The following is a 21793-nucleotide window of genomic DNA, read 5'->3' as shown; positions in this document are numbered from 1 at the left end:
CTGATGAAAAATAGAACTTGGGAAGACTTGAAAATAACATGTTCTTTGAATGTATTCCCTTACACATACAGATCCATTAGCGAAGGACAAAGTCTTGTTGGCTTAAAGTGGTTTGGATATGATATCTGTCCAGTCTTTGGCCACTCAGAGTACCATTTTGTGGAACAGTGACCTTGAGGGAGGAGGGTTTGACTGGGAGGCAGAAGGGAGGCAGTGGTATTATCTCTGAAGGACTTTTGGCATTCACGTGCTAGAAATTTTTTTAACATTATCTAGGTAGTGCTTGTGTGAGTTACACATATATAAAAATTAACAGAGCTGTACACTTAAGATTTGTGCATTTACTTCAAGTATGTTTAATTTTAAAAGTCCATAAATAAAATCAATAGGAAAAATATTGCAATATAGAGGATGGCAGAACATTAATATCAATAATGTTTAAACTGATCTTACAAATTTACAAGAAGGGGACAAACGACTCTAGAAAAATGGGCAAAGAAAATGAATAGGCAGTTCCAAAAATTATAAAAGCATATATTTTGGCTCGGCAGTCTCACTTCTTGGAAATTTATCCTACACATATATTTAACTTCTGTGCAATGTTATTATTGCAGTATTACTTATAATAGAAAAAGACTGTGAGCCCTGAAAATTTGAGACATGTCTTAGTTAATTAATTTATTTATTTATTTACTTGAGACGAAGTTTCGCTCTTGTTGCCCAGGCTGGAATGCAATGACGGGGTCTCGGCTCACTGCAACCTCCGCCTCTCCGGTTCAAGCGATTCTCCTGCCTCAGCCTCCAGAGTAGCTGGGATTACAGGTGCCGGCCACCACACCTGGCCAATTTTCATATTTTTAGTAGAGATGAGGTTTCACCATGTTGGTCAAGCTGGTCTCAAACTGCTGACCTCAAGTGATCCGCCCCCCTCAGCCTCCCAAAGTACTGGGATTACAGGCCTGGCAGTCTCAGTTAACTTAGAAAGTTTATTTTACCAAGGCTGAGGACTAGCCGGTGACACAGCCTCAGGAAGTTCTGATGACTTATGCCCAAGGTGGTTGGGACATAGCTTGGTTTTTTACATTTTAGGGAGATATGAGACATCAATCAATATATGTAAGAAATACATTAGTTCCGTCCAGAAAGGTGGAGACAACTCAACGCAGAGCCCCCACAACTGGGCGCTTCCAGGTCACAGGAAGGTGAGAGACAGATGGTTGCATTCAAGTTTCTGATAAGTCTTTCCAAAGGAGGCAATCAGAATATGCATCATCTGTCTCTGTGAGCAGAGGGATGACTGAATAGAATGGGAGGCAGACTTGCCCTGAGTAATTCCCAGCTTGAAGAGGCCCGAGATAGTTTCCTTTCCCAAGACTAAACCTGAGCATACATCAATATAGGACTAGCTAAATGAACTGTATTTACCTCCATACAGTTGATAACCTGTTCACAGATTTATTGGCTACTTGGGTTTTCTTTTTGTAAAATATCTGTTCGAATCTTTTTTTTTTTTCTTTTGAGACAGAGTCTTGCTCTATCGCCCAGGCTGGAGTGCAGTGGTGCCATCTCAGCTCACTGCAACCTCCGCCTCCCAGGTTCAAGCAACTGTCTTGCCTCAGTCTCTCAAGTAGCTGGGATTACAGGCGCCCGCCACCACACCCAGCTAATTTTTTGTAGTTTTAGTAGAGACGGGGTTTCACCATGTTGGCCAGGCTGGTCTCAAACTCCTGACCTCAGGTGATCCACCTGTCTCGGCCTCCCAAAGTGCTGGGATTACAGGCGTGAGCCACCGTGTCGGCTGTTCAGATCTTTTGAATATTTTTCCATTTACTTATTAATCTTTTTGTTATTGATTTATGCAGTTACTTATATAATCTGGACACAAATCCTTTGACAGATATATGTAACACAAATATTTTCTTCCCCTCTGTAAATTGTCTTTTGACAATTTGCAGAGTGGTCAACAAAAGTTCTCAATTTTAATATTGTCCAACATATCTTTTTTTTATTTCATGGTTACCATATTTTATATCTTATTTAAGAAATACTGGCCAGGTACAGTAGCTCATGCCTGTAATTCCAGCACTTTGGGAGACCGAGGTGGGCTGATCACGAGGTCAGGAGTTTGAGACCAGCCTGACCAACATGGTGAAGCCCCATCTCTACTAAAAATACAAAAATTAGCCGGGTGTGGTGTCGCGTGCCCGTAATCCCAGCTACTCAGGAGGCTGAGGCAGGGGAATCGTTTGAACCCGGGAGGTGGAGGTTGCAGAGAGATCGTGCCACTGCATTCCAGCCTGGGCAACAGAGCAGAGACTCCGTCTCAAAAAAAAAAAAAAAGAAAGAAAAAAAGAGAAATGCTGACATACTCCACAATCATAAAGATGTTCTCTTATGTTTTCCTCTAAAGACATTTTTTTTTTACTTTAACATTTAGATAGGCAATTTATATACAAATTATTTTTGTGTGTGTTGTAAAATAAGGGTCAAAATAATTTAGGGGGTATGGATATTCAAATGGTGTTTATTTATTGAAATCAACATCATTTTCTTCACTGTATTGCAGCATCATCTTTGTTATAAACATTATGTGTGTGAATCATTTTCTGAACTCTGTGTTGTTTCATTGGTTGTCCTATGTATCTGTGTCAATTCCACTCTGATATAATAACTATCTTTAAAATAGGTCTTAGATTGGGTAATACAATCGTCCACCGTTATTCTTTAAGATTGACTTTGCTATCCTTGGCTCTTTGCACTTCCAAGTTGACTTTAAAAAGTCAGCTTGTCATTTTCTATACTCACAAAACCTGCTGGGATTTTGTTTTAGAACTGTAGAATGTTTTGAGAAATGTTGACATCTTTACAATATGAGCCTTCCAAATCATAAGCATGGTATGTTTCCATTTATTTAGATCTTCTTCAATTTCTTTCAGTAAAATTTTATAGTTTTTAATATTGAGGTCTAGAAGATCTTTTGTTAGATTTATTCCTAAATCTATTTATATAAATAAGTATATAAATGTATTCCTTAGATTTCCCTTTTCTATTTCTTTGTGACTGATGTTTGATACAATTTATTTTTGTGTATTTTAATTTAGAGAACTTGTTAAATATATGTTTCCTTTTAATTTCATATTTTCCTCTTCTCTCTGACTATATTAGATTCTATTAACTTAGAGCGGCAGTCTACTTTTATGTATATATAACTAAAACTTTATCATATGTCATAATAAATGTTTTCTGGTGTTGTAATCACTAAGGACACAAATATTCTTTACTCATCACTGATACTTAGATTCTTTCACTTTTATTATTGTTTGTCTCAGAATAGTTGGTGCTCATTTCTGTCTGGGAGGTGCTTTCTTTTTATCTTTTCCCTTTCTCCTTCTATCTGATGTTAGCAAAATAATAGGATTTAAGAGCCATCTTAATATTATATAAATGGCTCAAGACTGTGCCTTGGGAGCCTAGGGTTCCAGTCCTTGCTTTGTCGCTTCTGAATTCCTCTGAAATATCCTTCAGGCTAGAATAGGAGAAAATTTATGACCAGTGTTTCCCAAATTCCTAGCGTAAGAATTGCTAGAGGTGCTTGTTGAAAACAAAGATTCTTAGATCCCTACCGAGATCTACTGAATTGGAATTTCCAAAGGAAAATGATTCTTATCCTCACGGAAGTTTCACTCACATAGGACAAGATTAAGATTCCTTCCATCTCTGATATTATTTGATCCTGTGAATACTATCACTATATTGCCATAATCAAAAGAAGAATTTTGTCTAAACAAAGGAGTGTCAGAAAACCACTGCCAATACTCCAAAGTTTAGTATTTGGGATACCTATGAGCACAAATAAATTGGTACATTGCATACAGGTGCTATTCCATCTACTCTGCCAGATCAAGGAAAGCCACGACATAAGTGGATCTTCAAGGCATCTGTGCCTCTGCTAGTTAACTTGACTAGTAACTTCTGACCATTTATTTTCCATCCAAAGTCATTAACCAAACCAAGTCAGAAATGGCAGTGCTTCCTGAAAGAATAACTATAGCTTAATTATTAATGCCACAGTCAGAAATGAAGCTGGACTGTTCTTTGGGTAAAGGTTGGTGGGAGACAGTAGAAATGAGGGGTGTAATAGAAGCTGAGAAGATACGGTCAAAGTCTGAGTTAAAGTTTAGAGAAGAAAAGACAGTTTATCCTGGCCCTATTTTTCAATAAATTATTTGAATAGTTAATGTAAAAATTTTGTGAGGGATAGAGTTATAGGTTTTCTCTCTTGTATTTTCAAATAAAATAATTCATTCTGATGTTGCCTGACCTTGTTGCTTTAGTCTTCATTTTTCTTATTTCTTTTATAGCTCTCTAGCCTTTCTTTTCCCTTTTCTTTTGACAAACAACTAGAGGGGCACCATGCTCTCTTGTTATTCTTTTACTTCTTTGGCTTGACAAAAATAACACAGCATAAAATGCACCTAGCATTATCATATTTGTTCTTGTTCCTCTTCTGATAAGGACTAAATGTATAATTAAGGAAAATGGTGTTCACAACAGTACCTAGAAAGTAACTGGTTCACAATTTTTGCTCAAATTAAATTTTATTTATTAAATGAAAAAGTAGATTAATCTTGAAGTGAGAAAATGAAAATATAAGGAATGACTTTAGCAAAGAAGAAAAATGGTTCCCAAATGTATATCACCAATCCTTTTCTCTCATTTTCTTTAGCCCCACCTCTTTAATTGCTTATAGGCTATTTCTAGCTGAACTTTTATGATGTTGAAAACAAAAGTCTCCTTCCTTCCTTTCTTTTCTTTTCTTTCTTTCCTTTCTTTCCCTTCTTTTCTTTCTTTCTTTCAAGTCTTGCTCTGTCGCCCAGGCTGGAGTGCAGTGGTGGGGTCTTGGCTCACTGCAACCTCTGCCTCTTGGGTTCAAATGATTCTCGTGCCTCAGCCTCCTGAGTAGCTGGGACTACAGGCGTGTGCCACCACACCCAGCTAATTTTTGTATTTTTAGTAGAGATGGGGTTTCACTATGTTGGCCAGGCTAATCTTGAACTCCTGAGCTGTGATCAGCCCACCTCGGCCTGCCAAAGTGTTGGGATTATAGGCGTGAGCCGCTGCACCCAGCCAAAACTCACCATCTTTCTTATCTCCCAAACTCAGTTTTATGATGACTTTCCTTCTCCAATGCATTTTAATCCTCTGCATTCCTACATTCCATTTATGTAACCTCCATACCTGAATAATGACTGATACTAACTCCACTTTTCCCAGCTGTCATGGCATAGTGAAAATTCCAGATCTGCCACTTACTGGACAAGTACTTTGAACAAATTTCTTAACCTCTGGGAACATTACTTTCTATAAAATGGGGATAGTAATATGAATTAGAATAAATGTATATGTTATATATACATACAACATAGATGTAATTCATATATATTAACCTTCCAATAGATGTTCAATAAATTACAGCTATTGTTACCTTGAAATCAGTTTTTCTTTTTTTTTTTTTTTTTTTTGGGAAATGGAATTTCGCTCTTGTTGCCCAGGCTGGAGTGCAATGGTGCAATCTCAGCTCACCGCAACCTCCACCTCCCGGGTTCAAGTGATTCTTCTGCCTTAGCCTCCTGAGTAGCTGGGATTATAGGTGCCCGCCACCACACCCAGCTAATTTTTTTTTTTTTTTGTATTTTTAGTAGAGACAGGGTTTCACCATGTTGGCCAGGCTAGTCTTGAATTCCTGACCTAAAATGATCCGCCTGCCTGGGCCTTCCAAAGTGCTAGGATTATATGCGTGAACCACCGCGCCTGACCTTGGAATCAGTTTTTCAATCTGTGCTCGAGGTGTTGTGTTCTTAACTATCTTCTACTCCTTTGCTAAGATAATCTTTCTTAAACATAGATTTTCTAATCAGTTCTCTAGCATTGTTTCATTCTATCTTTGGCATGTTTTCACTTTGCTGTGCTGTACTTTTACACATTCTTTTTAACTATAGCTTCCTGCTTTGCTCTGGATCAGGAAGCTATTGAAGCTGACACCCACAGAGTTAAACTCAGTTGCTGAAGCCACCGGCTCCCCCTCCCAGTCCTCCTTTTCAGAGTAGGCTGGCAGCTGTCCTAACTGCCTACTAAAGCCAAATGCTTGAGGAGAGAGAGAGAGTAAGGAGCCAGCCATGAATCCTTTCCAGAAAAATGAGTCCAAGGAAACTCTTTTTTCACCTGTCTCCATTGAAGAGGTACCACCTCGACCGCCTAGCCCTCCAAAGAAGCCATCTCCGGTGAGTCCTTAGATTCAATCCTGCCTCTGAGAGGAATGGCCTCCCTCTTTTGGCTCTCTTCCTTGGGCTCCGGAGCTTCCAGCTGAGCTGTATTAGGGTATTAAAATGATTCTCTCTTGGATTTAGAATTCACCTGAAACCAAATCTAAACAGAAGCTTCCTTTACATAAAGCAGCAGGAAGAGGTAGTCAAAGTTCTTCAGTTGGGATCCAGGGACTTGCTGAATTTCATTGCATATTCTGTTTCCCTGGGGGGAAAAAAGCAATTTGAATGTCCAGGGAAACTTGGCAAGCATTCTTGTCTAGAGAACTGTGTGTGATTGTTCTTTCTTTACCAATATAAAAACTCTGCCCTTAGTTCTCCCTGTGTGCAGAGTCTTCTGCTGAACATCAATGGAAGTTTCAGAATAGATCCAATTTCTGTTACTATGTGTTCCCAGTTTACTGTGAGAGATAGGACACAGAAACAGAGAATAGTAATGTTTTGCATTTATATACTCGCTAAAGCACTTCTAAACTCATCATCTCAGTCAATTCTTACATTAAAATTCTGTAAGTGGGGAGGATGTAGTAATGATAGCCAATATTTACTGAGTTCTTACTGTGGGCCAAAAGGTGATGTTATTCTCATTTCTTTGGAATAACAGAACAGAGGATTTGAGACAGGTGTAGTGACAATGCCAGTATCAGTATGTTAACACAGCCAGTGGCGGTGTTGCCTAACTAGCTAACAGTGTGTCAGCTAAACTCCAGATTGCATAATTCTCAAGCTGTGAGCTGCGAAGGTAAGAAGCCCAGTTCATTGTCTGTTTCAAACAAGTTATTATAAAACATTAAAATATATTAATATTTAGGAGGATCATTTATATATATCCCTAGGGTTAAAAGAATAATACATTACTTTATTATTTTGCCTATTTTTTTAGTTAATGATATCTCTTCTGGTCCCAAAGAATTTAGGGCTACTTGCAAAGATGTATATACTTCTCATGAAATGAGGCAATATAAATCTTACAAGATTTGACTGTACTGAGGACAGATACCTCTATGTCTCCTCTCATGTTAGTTGGTCTATTGTAATAGATAGGGAATTAAAATAAAACATAACATTCCTTATATTCTGACTGATATATTACATGAAAAGCATAATTCTTTTAATGTCCAGTAGGATTATCATGAAAATGTTATAGAATCTCTTTAGTAGGAAGAGTAGGCATTTAATTTTACAGGATTTAAGAACTCTGCCTAAAGTCAATGTGATCAATTAGCTTACCCTTAGGAATCTCTGCCCTCCATGTTGGGCTCTGTGCCTGGCTCCAGCAGCCTCTGAAGTAGAAGCTATCATATTGCCAGGATTCCTCCCAGCATGGCAAACAGAACAGCTGGGGACAAGAGGGGTCAGTCCCCACAGTGGAGCTAAGCAGAGACTGACATCTGAATCTCACTGCTTGGATATCAGGTATTCCATAGGCTACCTCTTTATTCTGTTCCTAGGAAGTAAATATCACCATTCTTCTGCCCCAGAGCCCTAGGCTTTTCATTTAGTAGTTGTGGGAAGATGAGCAGGTCCAAGGAATATTTGAGCAAGTCCATGTAAAATAAACAAGAAACAAAATAATATTCAGATTAGCTTCTATTATTTCTAAATCAGTAATGTAAGCACTTTTAGTGTTACCTAATAGGTGTGTCATGAAGAGTAGAGACCATTGCTCTACTACCTACCATGACGATTTGAAATAAATGAATTTTTCAGTTTTGAAGAAATCTAATTGTTGAAACAGGGAAAAACAGCTCATGCTTGAATCATTGCCTTCTTGTTGAATAGACAATCTGTGGCTCCAACTATCCACTGAGCATTGCCTTCATTGTGGTGAATGAATTCTGCGAGCGCTTTTCCTATTATGGAATGAAAGGTAATTTTGTGTCCAAGAGTCCTACCTACTCTCCTCCACCCACCCTCACCCCATGTTTGTGACAGCCTGGTCTCTTTATATGCACTTATTTCCCGAGTCCACTCTTTCTGCCTTGGTCCAAATTGGTCCTTTACTTTGGCCAAGACTTCCAATAAATCTCTCATAGGATTTCACCTAATATATAGGCCAAGATCAGAAAGGCCTGAGACAAACCAGAACACAGACTTTGAGAATGGGTAAGTGGGTGGAGCTGGACATGATGGCATGTGCCTGTAACCCCAACTACTTGGGAGGCTGAAGCAGGAGGATTGCTTGGGCCCAGGAGTTCAAGGTTATCGGGCACCTGTAATTGTGCCAGTGAATGGCCACTGCATTCCAGTCTGGGCAACATAGCAAGAACTCATCTCTTAAAAAAAAAAAAAAGTGGGAAAGCTCTCATTATCTGAGTTACATTTTTCATACCTTTTCCTCAGGTATGAGCTAACAGTTCTTGGCTAAGAGCTCATACCTGAGGAGCAGGTATGAAGAATGGAATTCAGATAAGAGCTCTTATCATCTTGTTGCTGGGAAGGAGAAGAGAGGGAAGGGATATTGGAAGCACCATGTTATGTTCATGGTTGGCCTAAATGATGCTAGGGGTGTGCATAGACTGAAGGGAGGAGTATTATATTTGTACATTCAACATAGTCCCATTCACTCCCACAAATCCCATGGGGCCCTGCTTCTACTGCCTGGCAGTCACTTCTCAGTCATGTCACTGATGGGAGTGCTGAAGGCCAAAATCACATTATAAAGACCAGAGATTAAATATTTTTTTCCATAAGTCACTTTAATGCATCTATCTTGTTTTGTCTCCCCACGCCTCCTTTTTTTTCCCACTACAGCTGTGCTGATCCTGTATTTCCTGTATTTCCTGCACTGGAATGAAGATACCTCCACATCTATATACCATGCCTTCAGCAGCCTCTGTTATTTTACTCCCATCCTGGGAGCAGCCATTGCTGACTCGTGGTTGGGAAAATTCAAGTAAGGAAGATGGGAGGTCACATCCCTACGAGTTTCACAGGTTGTGCAGAAGGCTATCACTTCTAGCCTCTTGCTTCTGAGTAAGAACATACCTCTGTCACACGTGAAAAATAAGAATCTCTGTACATCTGTGTAGTGTGGGAAATGAAAAAAAAAAGAATCTCTGTGGCAACAAGGAAAGGCTATTCTTTTCATTATCAGTTTTTCCAATGTGTTTACATCCTCTTCAGTTGCGGTATCTTTTGTTCCTTGAAACTAATTTTAACCTTCCATTCCGTAATTTAATATTAAATCTTGCTCTGATCTTGTTGGAGATAGAGAGCACTATCCACCAGCAAATTTCTAATTTTAGCCAGGTGCGGTGGCTCACACCTGTAATCCCAGCACTTTGGGAGGCTGAGGCGGGCAGATTGCCTGAGGTCAGGAGTTTGAGACTAGCCTGGCTAACATGGCGAAACCCCGTCTCTACTAAAAATACAAAAATTAGCCAAGCATGGTGGCGGGCACCTGTAATCCCAGCTACTTGGGAGGCTGAGGCAGGATAATTGGTTGAATCTGGGAGGCAGAGGTTGCAGTCAGCCAAGATCATGCCACTGCACTCCAGCCTGGGCAACAGAAGAAGACTCTGTCTCAAAAAAAAAAAAAAAAAATCGAATTTTAGATGCTTTTATGTAGTTATTTGATACTTTCTCCATCTCTTCTCCAGATTGAGTTATCCCACCTCCTTTAGGATCTTCTTATGAGTGTCTCTTTTCAGCTCTTTTACCATCTATTTCTCTTCTCTAACGTCTTTTGTAGTTTCCTTCTTATGAATCTAATATTTTCATGAGTTAGACTATTGGTTCATTCAGTTCAGTATCTTTTAAGTCCGTGAACATAGCACCAAGAGATATAACATGGTATAATGCTATAATTGTCCCCTATAACATTAAACGGATAAGCTTAGAAATGGATCGTGGATATCCACTGCCCAATTATTTTCTATGGACCTGTCATCCATGGATTTGTCTAAATGAGCATTTCTCAAAGGGCATTCTGTTCAAAACTATAAAACATAATGAGTTATGTGGGAAAATAAAGCTCTTGTGGTCAAACAGGTTTGGAAACTGTTAGGCTGAGCAAAGCTAAAAGTGTTCCCTTACTGCATGACTTCTTATAGCCTTAAATATGCTAATATGAACTATAAAATCTCCACAGAAGGTTGTAGTATGTAGTGTTTCCCAAACTAGTTTGACTATGGACTATTTTTTCTGGATATTTTGTGGACCTAGTGTTCCAAGGAATTCTCTTTAGTAAACAGTGGTTTATAGCTTACTTTGGCCAATATATATTCATTATTCTAAAAGTGTTTAATCAGCACCTAATATATACCTATAGACATAACACAGTACTGAACGGTTCCTTGACTTGGAAGAGGAATGGTGGGTGAGTAGCTGAGATCTACGTTTGCTACATTTGTAGTAGTAGTCACCAAGTTTATCTAGATAGGAGATTGGCACTACTTGCAGAATAAAAAGTGCAAGCCATAATCTATTTATTCAGTTGTAGAATAAAGATTCATATACATGACATACCACTTTTGTTTATTTAAAAAATAACTTCCTTTAAGATTGAAGAAGTACAGTTACAGGATTTGGTGAGCAATCGTTTCAGAGAAACAATTTAGAGAAATATTAATTCAGAGAATTGTTCAGAGAAAATTTAACAACCTCCACCTGTGCTCTCAAATCAATCCTTCTTGATGTATTTATTATTGTTTTTAATTTATTTTTATTGGGTTATAACTTACATAAAGTACACAAATTCAAAAGCCTTAACTGTACACCTTGATCAGTTTTTATGTATGTATCACCATCACCTAGCTCACTCTCCCTAGGGTCTCTGTACCCTCACTATTCCTCTCTCTTGCCTTCAAATTCTCCCAGAGAACCAGAGTCTTTTCCTTCGACTAGAAGCAGGAGCAAATCTTTAATAGCTTTAAATGAACAAAACTCATCTTGACTCTCTGTTCCTATCATTTTTCTCTTATTACCGTTAACCCCATATTATAAAAATAATCCTCTGTATGTGTTGCCTTTCTCACTCTTCATTATCAGTTCTTATGGTAGAGTAATATAATGTAATGCAATATAATCCAATTCAATTTAATTTGATTTGACCCAATTTAATTCAATAAATGTTTATTGAGCACCTTCTGTTTGTCCAAGGAACCATGGAGGATGAAGAGGTGAATTACACATACTACCTAATTCATATTGTTCATATTCAAATAGCTTTAATACAGATCATATTGTAGTACAATAAGATATACTATAAATTATCTTTTTTCCTTCTGAAATTACTCCCTAAGATCACTGGTAAGTATTTCTTCATTAACAAATTCCAGTGGTCTTTTGTAAATTCTTACTCATTTTGAACTTGTTATTAACATTTCAGTCTGTTTATCATTTCTGTGAAACTCCCTGGCCTTCTCTACAGTATATTTTTCTCACTCTCATCCTCTTATATCTTTTCTTATTTATCTGGCTTCTCTTTTGCCTCTTGTTTACTTCACTCTTTCCTGAGTGTAAGCATTTTCCCAGGTTATAACTTTTACCATCTTCTCTTTGTCTAGATTCTTCCTTAGCAAATTCTGTGGTGTTGATATTAGCTATATGCAGATGGCTCCTCAAATTCCAGTGAATTACATATTGGCATTCACCTCCTCAAATCTGTTCTTTCTTCTGGCTTCTCTACATTCCCACATTCAATCAGTTATCAAATTCTACCAATTCTGTTTGCCACAATCTCTCTCACATTTATCCCTTTTCAGCACAACAGCCACTGCATTAGTTGCCATCACCCAGTTTTGGTCTTCATTGTCTCAATGTCTTTAAATTGAGATATTAAAATGGACATCTAAAATGTTTTTACTGCTTCCCATGTCTTTTTCCTACAATTGAGCATATAGGATACTGCCAAATTAATTTTCCTAAAAGAAATCCTGATCATATTACTACTCTGCTCAGCAATTTCTGATGACTATTAAATCACTGTCTACTAATCTCACTCCAACTGACTTTTCTGTGCTTATTGTCATACTTATCTCCTTTCAAGAATGGCCACTAGAGGAAAATGTAATACTAATATTTCTGTAATCATATCCAATGACATCTCTTTTTCATGTCTGTTTGCATTGTTTTTGCTTCATGGAAACCCCTTCTTCCCCACCCTTTCATGTCCAAACCCTGTAAGGCTCACTCAAATACCACCTATGCTATGGAGTATTCTCTGCCCCCTCATCTTTTACTATAGCCGGAAGTAATTTAGTGTTTTCTGAGTTCTTTGTTTTCTCACCCTTATATGACATTTACTAAACTCTATCTTATTATAGTTATTTAATTATTTATATATGAATCTGATATCTTCTTTCAAACACTTAGAGGACAAAGTCATTTATATATATTTTTCCCCACCCACCCCAGTCATTTATATATTATATGAAGGTATATAATATGTATAATATATAAGTATATATATAATATACATATTTTTTGTTGTTGAGACAAAGTCTCGCTCTGTTGCCCAGGCTGGAGTGCAGTGATGCAATCTCGGCTCGCTGCAACCTCTGCCTCCCAGGTCCAAGCGATTCTCCTGCCTCAGCCTCCTGAGTAGCTGGGATTATACGCATGTACCACCATACCCAGCTAATTTTTGTATTTTTAGTAGAGATGAGATTTCACCATGTTGGCCAGGCTGGTCTGGAACTGTTGACCTCAAGTGGTCCACCCACCTCTGTCTCCCAGATTGCTGGGATTACAAGTGTGAGCCACTGTGCCTGGCTGTGATTTATATTTTTATCCAAGAGCATGTAGAATAGTGCCTAGCACGTAGCAGGCCCACAGTAAATCTTCAAATTCATAAATTTATTCACCCTCAGACCCTCAAATGTAGCCACATGACTGCAGATACATGTAGATAGGCATGAAGGTTACTTTTATTTTATTGTGGGTATTTTGGTTGCTTTTTAAATAAGAAAACTTGGGGGTGATTGGTATCTCTTTCACAAAGGGAGTAGTTTGAGAAAATGTGGATAACTTGTTCTCCTGTAGTCATGTTTGTGTGTGTGTGTGTGTGTGTGCATGTGTGTGTAACATATACTGATGATAACAGCAACAAAAGGGAATAAGTATTTAAAACTACCCTTCCTTAAGTTGGAAAATCAGAAAAAAGACAAGACTGTTTCTTTACTATCTTTTCTAATTTGAACCTGTAGCCTATTTTCTTCATTTGCTAGAGGAAAATGGATAGATTTTTGTTTCAAACCGTTAAGTTCTTCCCCACCTCTCATGTTTCTCTGCCTGAGTATGTGTTTGTGTGTGTGTGTGTGTGGTGTGTGTTTACTTTTAATCTGTGTTACTTTGAGGGTGAAAAGCCTTCTATGACATTAGAAAGATTGTTCAAACCTTGAAGGGTCAATTTCCTGAAGTTAGTAAACAACTTCTATTAAAAATCTTTCCTCTGTTTGCTATCCCAGATTAATAGATAAGTTAAGAGGAAATGGGCATTCAGAGTCCCTGACTCTTGTTTAAGGAACTCCCTATGCCAGGAAAGAAGTGAGGCTTCCTTCAGAGCTACACACAGGAAAGACTAATCAATAGGTACGCAGTGGGAAAACAAAAATTATTAAACATGCATATTGGTTTCTCAAGGATGCTATTTGTAGTGTCAAGTTGGTTTTAAGAAAGGAAAACATTTTTAGTCATAGTTCCTAGATTTTATATCCTATTACCCAGGCTCATCAGTTTTGATTTTTGACCTGGGCAATCACTTAGAACCACTGTCTTAAACGTGTTTATTATGGTTTTTTATTTTAATTTAATTTTAATTTTTATTTTTTATTATACTTTAAGTTCTAGGGTACACGTGCACAACATGCAGGTTTGTTACATAGGTATACATGTGCCATGTTGGTTTGTTGCACCCATGAACTCGCCATTTACATTAGGTATTTCTCCTAATGCTATCCCTCCACCAGCCCCCCACTCCATGACAGGCCCCCGTGTGTGATGTTCCCCCCCTGTGTCCAAGTCTTCTCATTGTTCAATTCCCACCTATGAGTGAGAACATGCGGTGTTTGGTTTTCTGTCCTTGTGATAGTTTGCTCAGCATGATGGTTTCTAGCTTCATCCACGTCCCTGCAAAGGACATGAACTCATCATTTTTTATGATTGCATAGTATTCCATGGTGTATATGTGCCACATTTTCTTAATCCAGTCTATCATTGATGGACATTTGGCTTGGTTGCATGGTTTTGCTATTGTGAATAGTGCTGCAATAAACATACGTATGCATGTGTCTTTATAGCAGCATGATTTATAATCCTTTGGGTATATACCCAGTAATGGGATGACTGGGTCAAATGGTATTTCTAGTTCTAGATCCCTGTCTTCCACAATGGTTGAACTAGTTTACAGTCCCACCAACAGTGTAAGTGTTCCTATTTCTCCACATCCTCTCCAGCATCTGCTGTCTCCTGCCTTTTTAATGACTGACATTCTAACTGGTGTGAGATGGTATCTCATGGTGGTTTTGATTTGCATTTCTTTGATGGCCAGTGATGATGAGCATTTTTTCATGTGTCTGTTGGCTGCAGAAATGTCTTCTTTTGATAAGTGTCTGTTCATATCCTTTGCCCACTTGTTGATGGGGTTGTTTGTTTTTTTCTTGTAAATTTGTTTAAGTTCTTTGTAGATTCTAGATATTAGCCCTTTGTCAGATGGGTAGATTGCAAAAATTTTCTCCCATTCTGTAGGTTGCCTGTTCACTCTGATGGTAGTTTCTTTTGCTGTGCAGAAGCTCTTTAATTTAATTAGATCCCATTTGTCTATTTTGGCTTTTGTTGCCGTTGCTTTTGGTGTTTTAGTCATGAAGTCTTTGCCCATGCCTATGTCCTGAATGGTATTGCCTAGGTTTTCTTCTAGGGTTTTTATGGTTTTAGGTCTAACATTTAAGTCTTTAATCCATCTTGAATTAATTTTTGTATAAGGTGTAAGGAAGGGATCCAGTTTCAGCTTTCTACATATGGCTAGCCAGTTTTCCCAGCACCATTTATTAAATAGGGAATCCTTTCCCCATTGTCAGTTTTTGTCAGGTTTGTCAAAGATCAGATGGTTGTAGATGTGTGGTGTTATTTCTGAGGCCTCTGTTCTGTTCCATTGGTCTATATATGTGTTTTGGTACCAGTACCATGCTGTTTTGGTTACTGTCGCCTTGTAGTATTGTTTGAAGTCAGGTAGCATGACACCTCCAGCTTTGTTCTTTTTGCTTAGGATTGTCTTGGCAATGTGGGCTATTTTTGTGTCCATATGAACTTCAAAGTAGTTTTTTCCACTTCTGTGAAGAAAGTCATTGGTAGCTTGATGGGGATGGCCATTTAATCTATAAATTACCTTGGGCAGTATGGCCATTTTCACAATATTGACTCTTCCTATCCGTGAGCATGGAATTTTCTTCCATTTGTTTGTATCCTCTTTTATTTCGTTGAGCAATGGTTTGTAGTTCTCCTTGAAGAGGTCCTTCACATCCCTTATAAGTTGGATTCCTAGGTATTTTATTCTCTTTGTAGCAATTGTGAATGGGAGTTCACTCATGATTTGGCTCTCTGTCCGTTATTGGTGTATAGGAATGCTTGTGATTTTTTTCACATTGATTTTGTATCCTGAGACTTTGCTGAAGTTGCTTATCAGCTTAAGGAGATTTTGGGCTGAGACAGTGGGGTTTTCTAAATATATAATCATGTCATCTGCAAACAGGGACAATCTGACTTCCTCTTTTCCTAATTGAATACCCTTTATTTCTTTCTTCCGCCTGATTGCGCTGGCCAGAACTTCCAACACTATGTTGAATAGGAGTGGTGAAAGAGGGCATCCCTGTCTTGTGCCAGTTTTCAAAGGGAATGCTTCCAGTTTTTGCCCATTCAGTATGATATTGGCTGTGGGTTTGTCATAAATATCTCTTATTATTTTGAGATACGTTCCATCAATACCTAGTTTATTGAGAGTTTTTAGCATGAAGGGCTGTTGAATTTTGTCAAAGGCCTTTTCTGCATCTATTGAGATAATCAGGTGGTTTTTGTTGTTCATTGTGTTCATATGCTGGATTATGTTTATTGATTGGTGTATGTTGAACCAGCCTTGCATCCCAGGGATGAAGCCGACTTGATCATGGTGGATAAGCTTTTTGATGTGCTGCTGGATTCAGTTTGCCAGTTTTTATTGAGGATTTTCACATAGGTGTTCACCAGGGATACTGGTCTAAAATTCTCTTTCTTTGTTGTCTCTACCAGCCTTTCGTATCAGGATGACGCTGGCCTCATAAAATGAGTTAGGGAGGAGTCCCTCTTTTTCTACTGATTGGAATAGTTTCAGAAGGAATGGTACCAGCCCCTCTTTCTACCTCTGGTAGAATTTAGCTGTGAATCCATCTGGTCCTGACCTTTTTTTGGTTGGTAGGCTATTAATTATTGCCTCAATTTCAGAACCTGTTACTGATCTAGTCAGAGATTCAACTTCTTTCTGGTTTGGTCTTGGGAGGGTATATGTGTCCAGGAATTTATCCATTTCTTCTAGATTTTCTAGTTTATTTGCGTAGAGGTGTTTACAGTATTCTCTGATGGTAGTTTGTATTACTGTGGGATTGGTGGTGATATCCCCTTTATCATTTTTTATTGTATCTATTTGATTCCTCTCTCTTTTCTTCTTTATTAGTCTTGCTAGTGGTCTATCAATTTTGTTGATCTTTTCAAAAAACCAGCTCCTGGATTCATTGATTTTTTGAAGGGTTTTTTGTGTCTCTATCTCCTTCAGTTCTGCTCTGATCTTAGTTATTTCTTGCCTTCTGCTAGCTTTTGAATTTGTTTGCTCTTGCTTCTCTAGTTCTTTTAATGGTGATGTTAGGGTGTCGATTTTAGATCTTTTCTGCTTTCTCTTGTGGGCATTTAGTGCTATAAGTTTCCCTCTACACACTGCTTTAAATGTGTCCCAGAGATTCTGGTACATTGTGTCTTTGTTCTCATTGGTTTCAAAGGACATCTTTATTTCTGCCTTCATTTTGTTATGTACCCAGTGGTCATTCAGGAGCAGGTTGTTCAGTTTCCACGTAGTTGCGCGTTTTGAGTGAGTTTCTTAATCCTGAGTTCTAATTTGATTGCACTGTGTTCTGAGAGACAGTTTGTTGTGATTTCTTTTTTTTTTTTAATTTGCTGAGGAGTGCTTTACTTCCAACTATGTGGTCAATTTTGGAATAAGTGTGATGTGGTGCTGAGAAGAATGTATATTCTGTTGATTTGGGGTGGGGAGTTCTGTAGATGTTTATTAGGTCCACTTGGTGCAGAGCTGAGTTCATGTCCTGGATATCCTTGTTAACCTTCTGTCTCGTTGTTCTGTCTGATATTGACAGTGGGGTGTTAAGTTCTTCCATTATTATTGTTTGGGAGTCTAGGTCTCTTTGTAGGTCTCTAAGGACTTGCTTTATGAATCTGGGTGCTCCTGTACTGGGTGCATATATATTTAGGATAGCTAGGTCTTCTTGTTGAATTGATCCCTTTCCCATTATGTAATGGCCTTCCTTGTCTCTTTTGATCTTTGTTGGTTTAAAGTCTGTTTTATCAGAGACTAGGATTGCAACCCCTGCTTTTTTTTTGCTCTCCATTTACTTGGTAGATTTGGTAGATCTTCCCCTATCCCTTTATTTTGAGCGTATGTATGTCTCTGCACGTGAGATGTGTCTCCTGAATATAGCACACTGATGGGTCTTGACTCTTTATCCAATTTGTCACTCTATGTCTTTTAATTGGGGCATTCAGCCCATTTACATTTAAGGTTAATATTGTTATGTGTGAATTTGATCCTGTCATTATGATGTTAGCTGGTTATTTTGCCCGTTAGTTGATGCAGTTTCTTTCTAGCATTGATGGTCTTTACAATTTGGCATTTTTTGCAGTGGCGGGTACTGGTTGTTCCTTTCCATGTTTAGTGCTTCCTTCAGGAGCTCTTATAAGGCAGGCCTGGTGGTGACAAAATCTCTCAGCATTTGCTTGTCTGTAAAGGATTTTATTTCTCCTTCACTTATGAAGCTTAATTTGGCTGGATATGAAGTTCTGGGTTGAAAATTCTTTTCTTTGAGAATGTTGAATATTGCCCCCCACTGTCTTCTGGCTTGTAGAGTTTCTGCCGAGAGATCCACTGTTAGTCTGATGGGCTTCCCTTTGTGGATAACCCGACCTTTCTCTCTGGCTGCCCTTAACATTTTTTCCTTCATTTCAACATTGGTGAATCTGACAATTATGTGTCTCGGGGTTGCCCTTCTCGAGGAGTATCTTTGTGGTATTCTCTGAATTTGAATGTTGGCCTGCCTTGCTAGGTTGGGGAAGTTCTCCTGGATAATATCTTGAAGAGTGTTTTCCAACTTGGTTCCATTCTCCCTGTCAGTTTCAGGTACACCAATCAAGTGTAGATTTGGTCTTTTCACATAGTCCTATATTTCTTTGAGGCTTTGTTCATTTCTTTTTATTCTTTTTTCTCTAAACTTCTCTTCTTGCTTTATTTCATTAATTTGATCTACCATCACTGATACCCTTTCTTCCACTTGATTGAGTCAGCTATTGAAGCTTGTGCATGCATCACATAGTTCTCGTGCCATGGTTTTCATCTCCATCAGGTCATTTAAGGTCTTCTCTACAGTGTTTATTCTAGTTAGCCATTCATCTAATCTTTTTTCAAGGTTTTTAGCTTCCTTGTAATGGGTTCGAACATTCTCCTTTAGCTTGAAGAAGTTTGTTATTACCGACCTTCTGAAGCCTACTTCTTTCAGCTCATCAAAGTCATTCTCCGTCCAGCTTTGTTCTGTTGCTGGCAAGGAGCTGCAATCCTTTGGAGGAGAAGAGGCGCTCTGGTTTTAGAATTTTCAGCTTTTCTCCTCTGGTTTCTCCCCATCTTTGTGGTTTTTATCTACCTTTGGTCTTTGATGCTGGTGACCTACAGATGGGGTTTTGGTGTGGATGTCCTTTCTGTTGATGTTGATGCTATTTCTTCCTATTTGTTAGTTTTCCTTCTAACAGTCAGGTCCCTCAGCTGCAGGTCTGTTGGAGTTTGCTAGAGGTCTACTCCAGACCCTGTTTGCCTGGGTATCACCAGCGGAGGCTGCAGAACAGCAAATGTTGCAGAACAGCAAATGTTGCAGAACAGCAAATATTGCTGCCTGATCCTTCCTCTGGAAACTTCGTCCCAGAGGGACACCCGCCTGTATGAAGTGTCAGTCGGTCCCTACTGAGAGGTGTCTCCCAGTTAGGCTACACAGGCTTCAGGGACCCACTTGAGGAGGCAGTCTGTCTGTTCTCAGAGCTCAAAAACCCTGCTGGGAGAACCAGTGCTCTCTTCAGAGCTGTCAGACAGGGACATTTAAGTCTGCAGAAGTTTCTGCTGCCTTTTGTTCTGCTATGCCCTGACCCCAGAGGTGGGGTCTACAGAGGCAGCAGGACTTGCAGAGCTGCAGTGGGCTCGGCCCAGTTCAAGCTTCCCCAGCTGCTTTGTTTACCTACTCAAGCCTCAGCAATGGCAGATGCCCCCCCCACCCCGCTAGGCTGCTGCCTCGTGGGTTGATCTCAGACTGCTGCGCTAACAGTGAGCAAAGCTCCATGGGCATGGGACCCACCGAGCCAGGCGCAGGATATAATCTCCTGGTGTTCCGTTTGCTAAGACCTTTGGAAAACCACAGTATTTGGGTGGGAGTGTCGTGATTTTCCAGGTACAGTCTGTCATGGCTTCCCTTGGCTAGGAAAGGGAAATCCCCCGACCGCTTGTGCTTCCGGGGTGAGGCGATGCTCCACCCTGCTTCAGCTCACCCTCTGTGGGCTGCACCCACTGTCCAACCAGTCCCAGTGAAATGAGCCAGGTACCTTAGCAGGAAATGCAGAAATCACCATCTTCTGCATCAACCATGCTAGGAGCTACAGACCGGAGCTGTTCCTATTCAGCCATCTTGGAGTTATTATGCTTTTGAATGTCCTCTCCACACTTCTCTTTTCTCTTTCTCTGAGTGGGTCTGTATAGTATGTCCTTTCTCTCTCCTCTTTTTTGTCTGATCAGAACTGACCTTCTTTTCTTCATGCAAGGTCTCTTCCTCTGCCATCACTACACACTCTCAGCCTCTGTATATACCTCTTCTTAGTTCCTAAGCACCTATTAAGAATGGCTGTGGCTTTTTATATTCTTATGGTGAAATAAAATGTATTACTTCTTTCTCTTCCATTTCCTTTTTCCACATTAACTTATTCATGATAAAACCAAAGGAATGCTGGATTATGGGTTAAATATAGAAGCTCTACACCTAACCCTAATACTAATTAAAATGTCACTTTGGGGCCAGGTGTAGCGGCTCATGCCTGTAATCCCAGCACTTTGGGAGGCTGAGGCAGGATGATTGCTTGAGGCCAGGAGTTTGGGACCAGCCTGGTCAACATAGCAAGACCCCATCTCTACAATAAAAAAAAAGTCACTGTTCATTTATTTATTTTTATTTTTATTTATTTATTTATTTTTTATTTCTTTGAGATGGAGTCTCGCTCTGTCTCCCAGGCTGGAGTGTAGTGTTGTGAGATCTCGACTCACTGCAACCTCCACCTCCTGCTTTAAAGTGATCCTCCTATCTCAGCCTCCCAAGTAGCTGGGATTACAGGCATGCACCACCATGCCTGGCAAATTTTTGTATTTTTAGTGGAGGTGGGGTTTCACCATGTTGGCCAGGCTGGTCTTGAACTCCTGACCTGAAGTGATCTGTCCACCTCAGCCTCCCAAAGTTCTGGGATTACAGGGGTGAACCACTGCAACTGGCCCAAAAGTCACTGTTTAGAAATGTCATTTGACCTGTCTGGATTTCAGTTTCTTGATTTGTAAAATTGAAGGATTAGTGAAGTCAACCTAAAGCATTTTTGTGTCCTATGGTTGGGATTACAATGACCCTAATATCTCATTTCAAATGCAGAATTTTCAGGTCTCTTGACTTCTTGCTCCTCCTATTAGTTTCCTGCCATTAGTTTCCTCTCTTATAGCCTTCATATTTAACTATTTCCTATGAGGTTTTTGTTTGTTTGTTGTTTTTGTTTTTTTGTTGTTTTTTTAATCTATAAGTTGCCTATTTTCCTCCTAAACCACTTACACTTCTCTCATTCATTTAGTCCAAGCTTGTCCAACCTGCAGCCTGCAGGCCACATGTAGCCCAGGACAGCTTTGAATGTGGCCCAATACAAATTTATAAACTTTCTTAAAACATTATTAGATTTTTTTTTTTAGCTCACCAATTATTGTTAGTGTTGGTGTATTTTATGTGTGGCCCAAGACAATATATCTTCCAATGTGACCCAGGGAAGCCAGAAGATTGGACACCCCTGATTTAGTCCATCAATTGGATATTGATTTTACTACCCAGACTATATCACTCCAGCTCAAACTCCTTTTTTTTTTCCTCTATGATGATCTAACATAGATCATCTGTTTGGGGTTCATGATAGCTAGCATTTTTTTTTCTGATCCTTTT

General features: G+C 39.1%; 1 protein-coding gene across 2 annotated transcripts in view; it reads left to right on the top strand.

The window, feature by feature from the left end:
- The first annotated feature begins 5564 nt into the window (after positions 1–5564).
- SLC15A2 (solute carrier family 15 member 2) overlaps positions 5565–21793 on the top strand; it is a 49349-nt gene continuing 33120 nt past the window's right edge. The window contains exons 1-3 of one of the 2 annotated variants that reach the window (XM_002813230.5): positions 5565–6281; positions 8106–8193; positions 9078–9219. In XM_002813230.5, the coding sequence (XP_002813276.2) occupies positions 6177–6281; positions 8106–8193; positions 9078–9219 (335 nt within the window). In that variant the 5' untranslated portion in view covers positions 5565–6176. Of the gene's footprint in view, positions 7740–8105; positions 8194–9077; positions 9220–21793 lie in introns of both variants that reach the window. The other variant, XM_054551411.2, reaches the window with a different exon arrangement.

This window comes from Pongo abelii, chromosome 2 (genome assembly GCF_028885655.2).
Source record: "Pongo abelii isolate AG06213 chromosome 2, NHGRI_mPonAbe1-v2.0_pri, whole genome shotgun sequence".
NCBI lineage: Eukaryota > Metazoa > Chordata > Mammalia > Primates > Hominidae > Pongo > Pongo abelii.
Note: the sequence above shows the minus strand (reverse complement) of the source record. Positions and strands in the feature narration are given on the sequence as shown.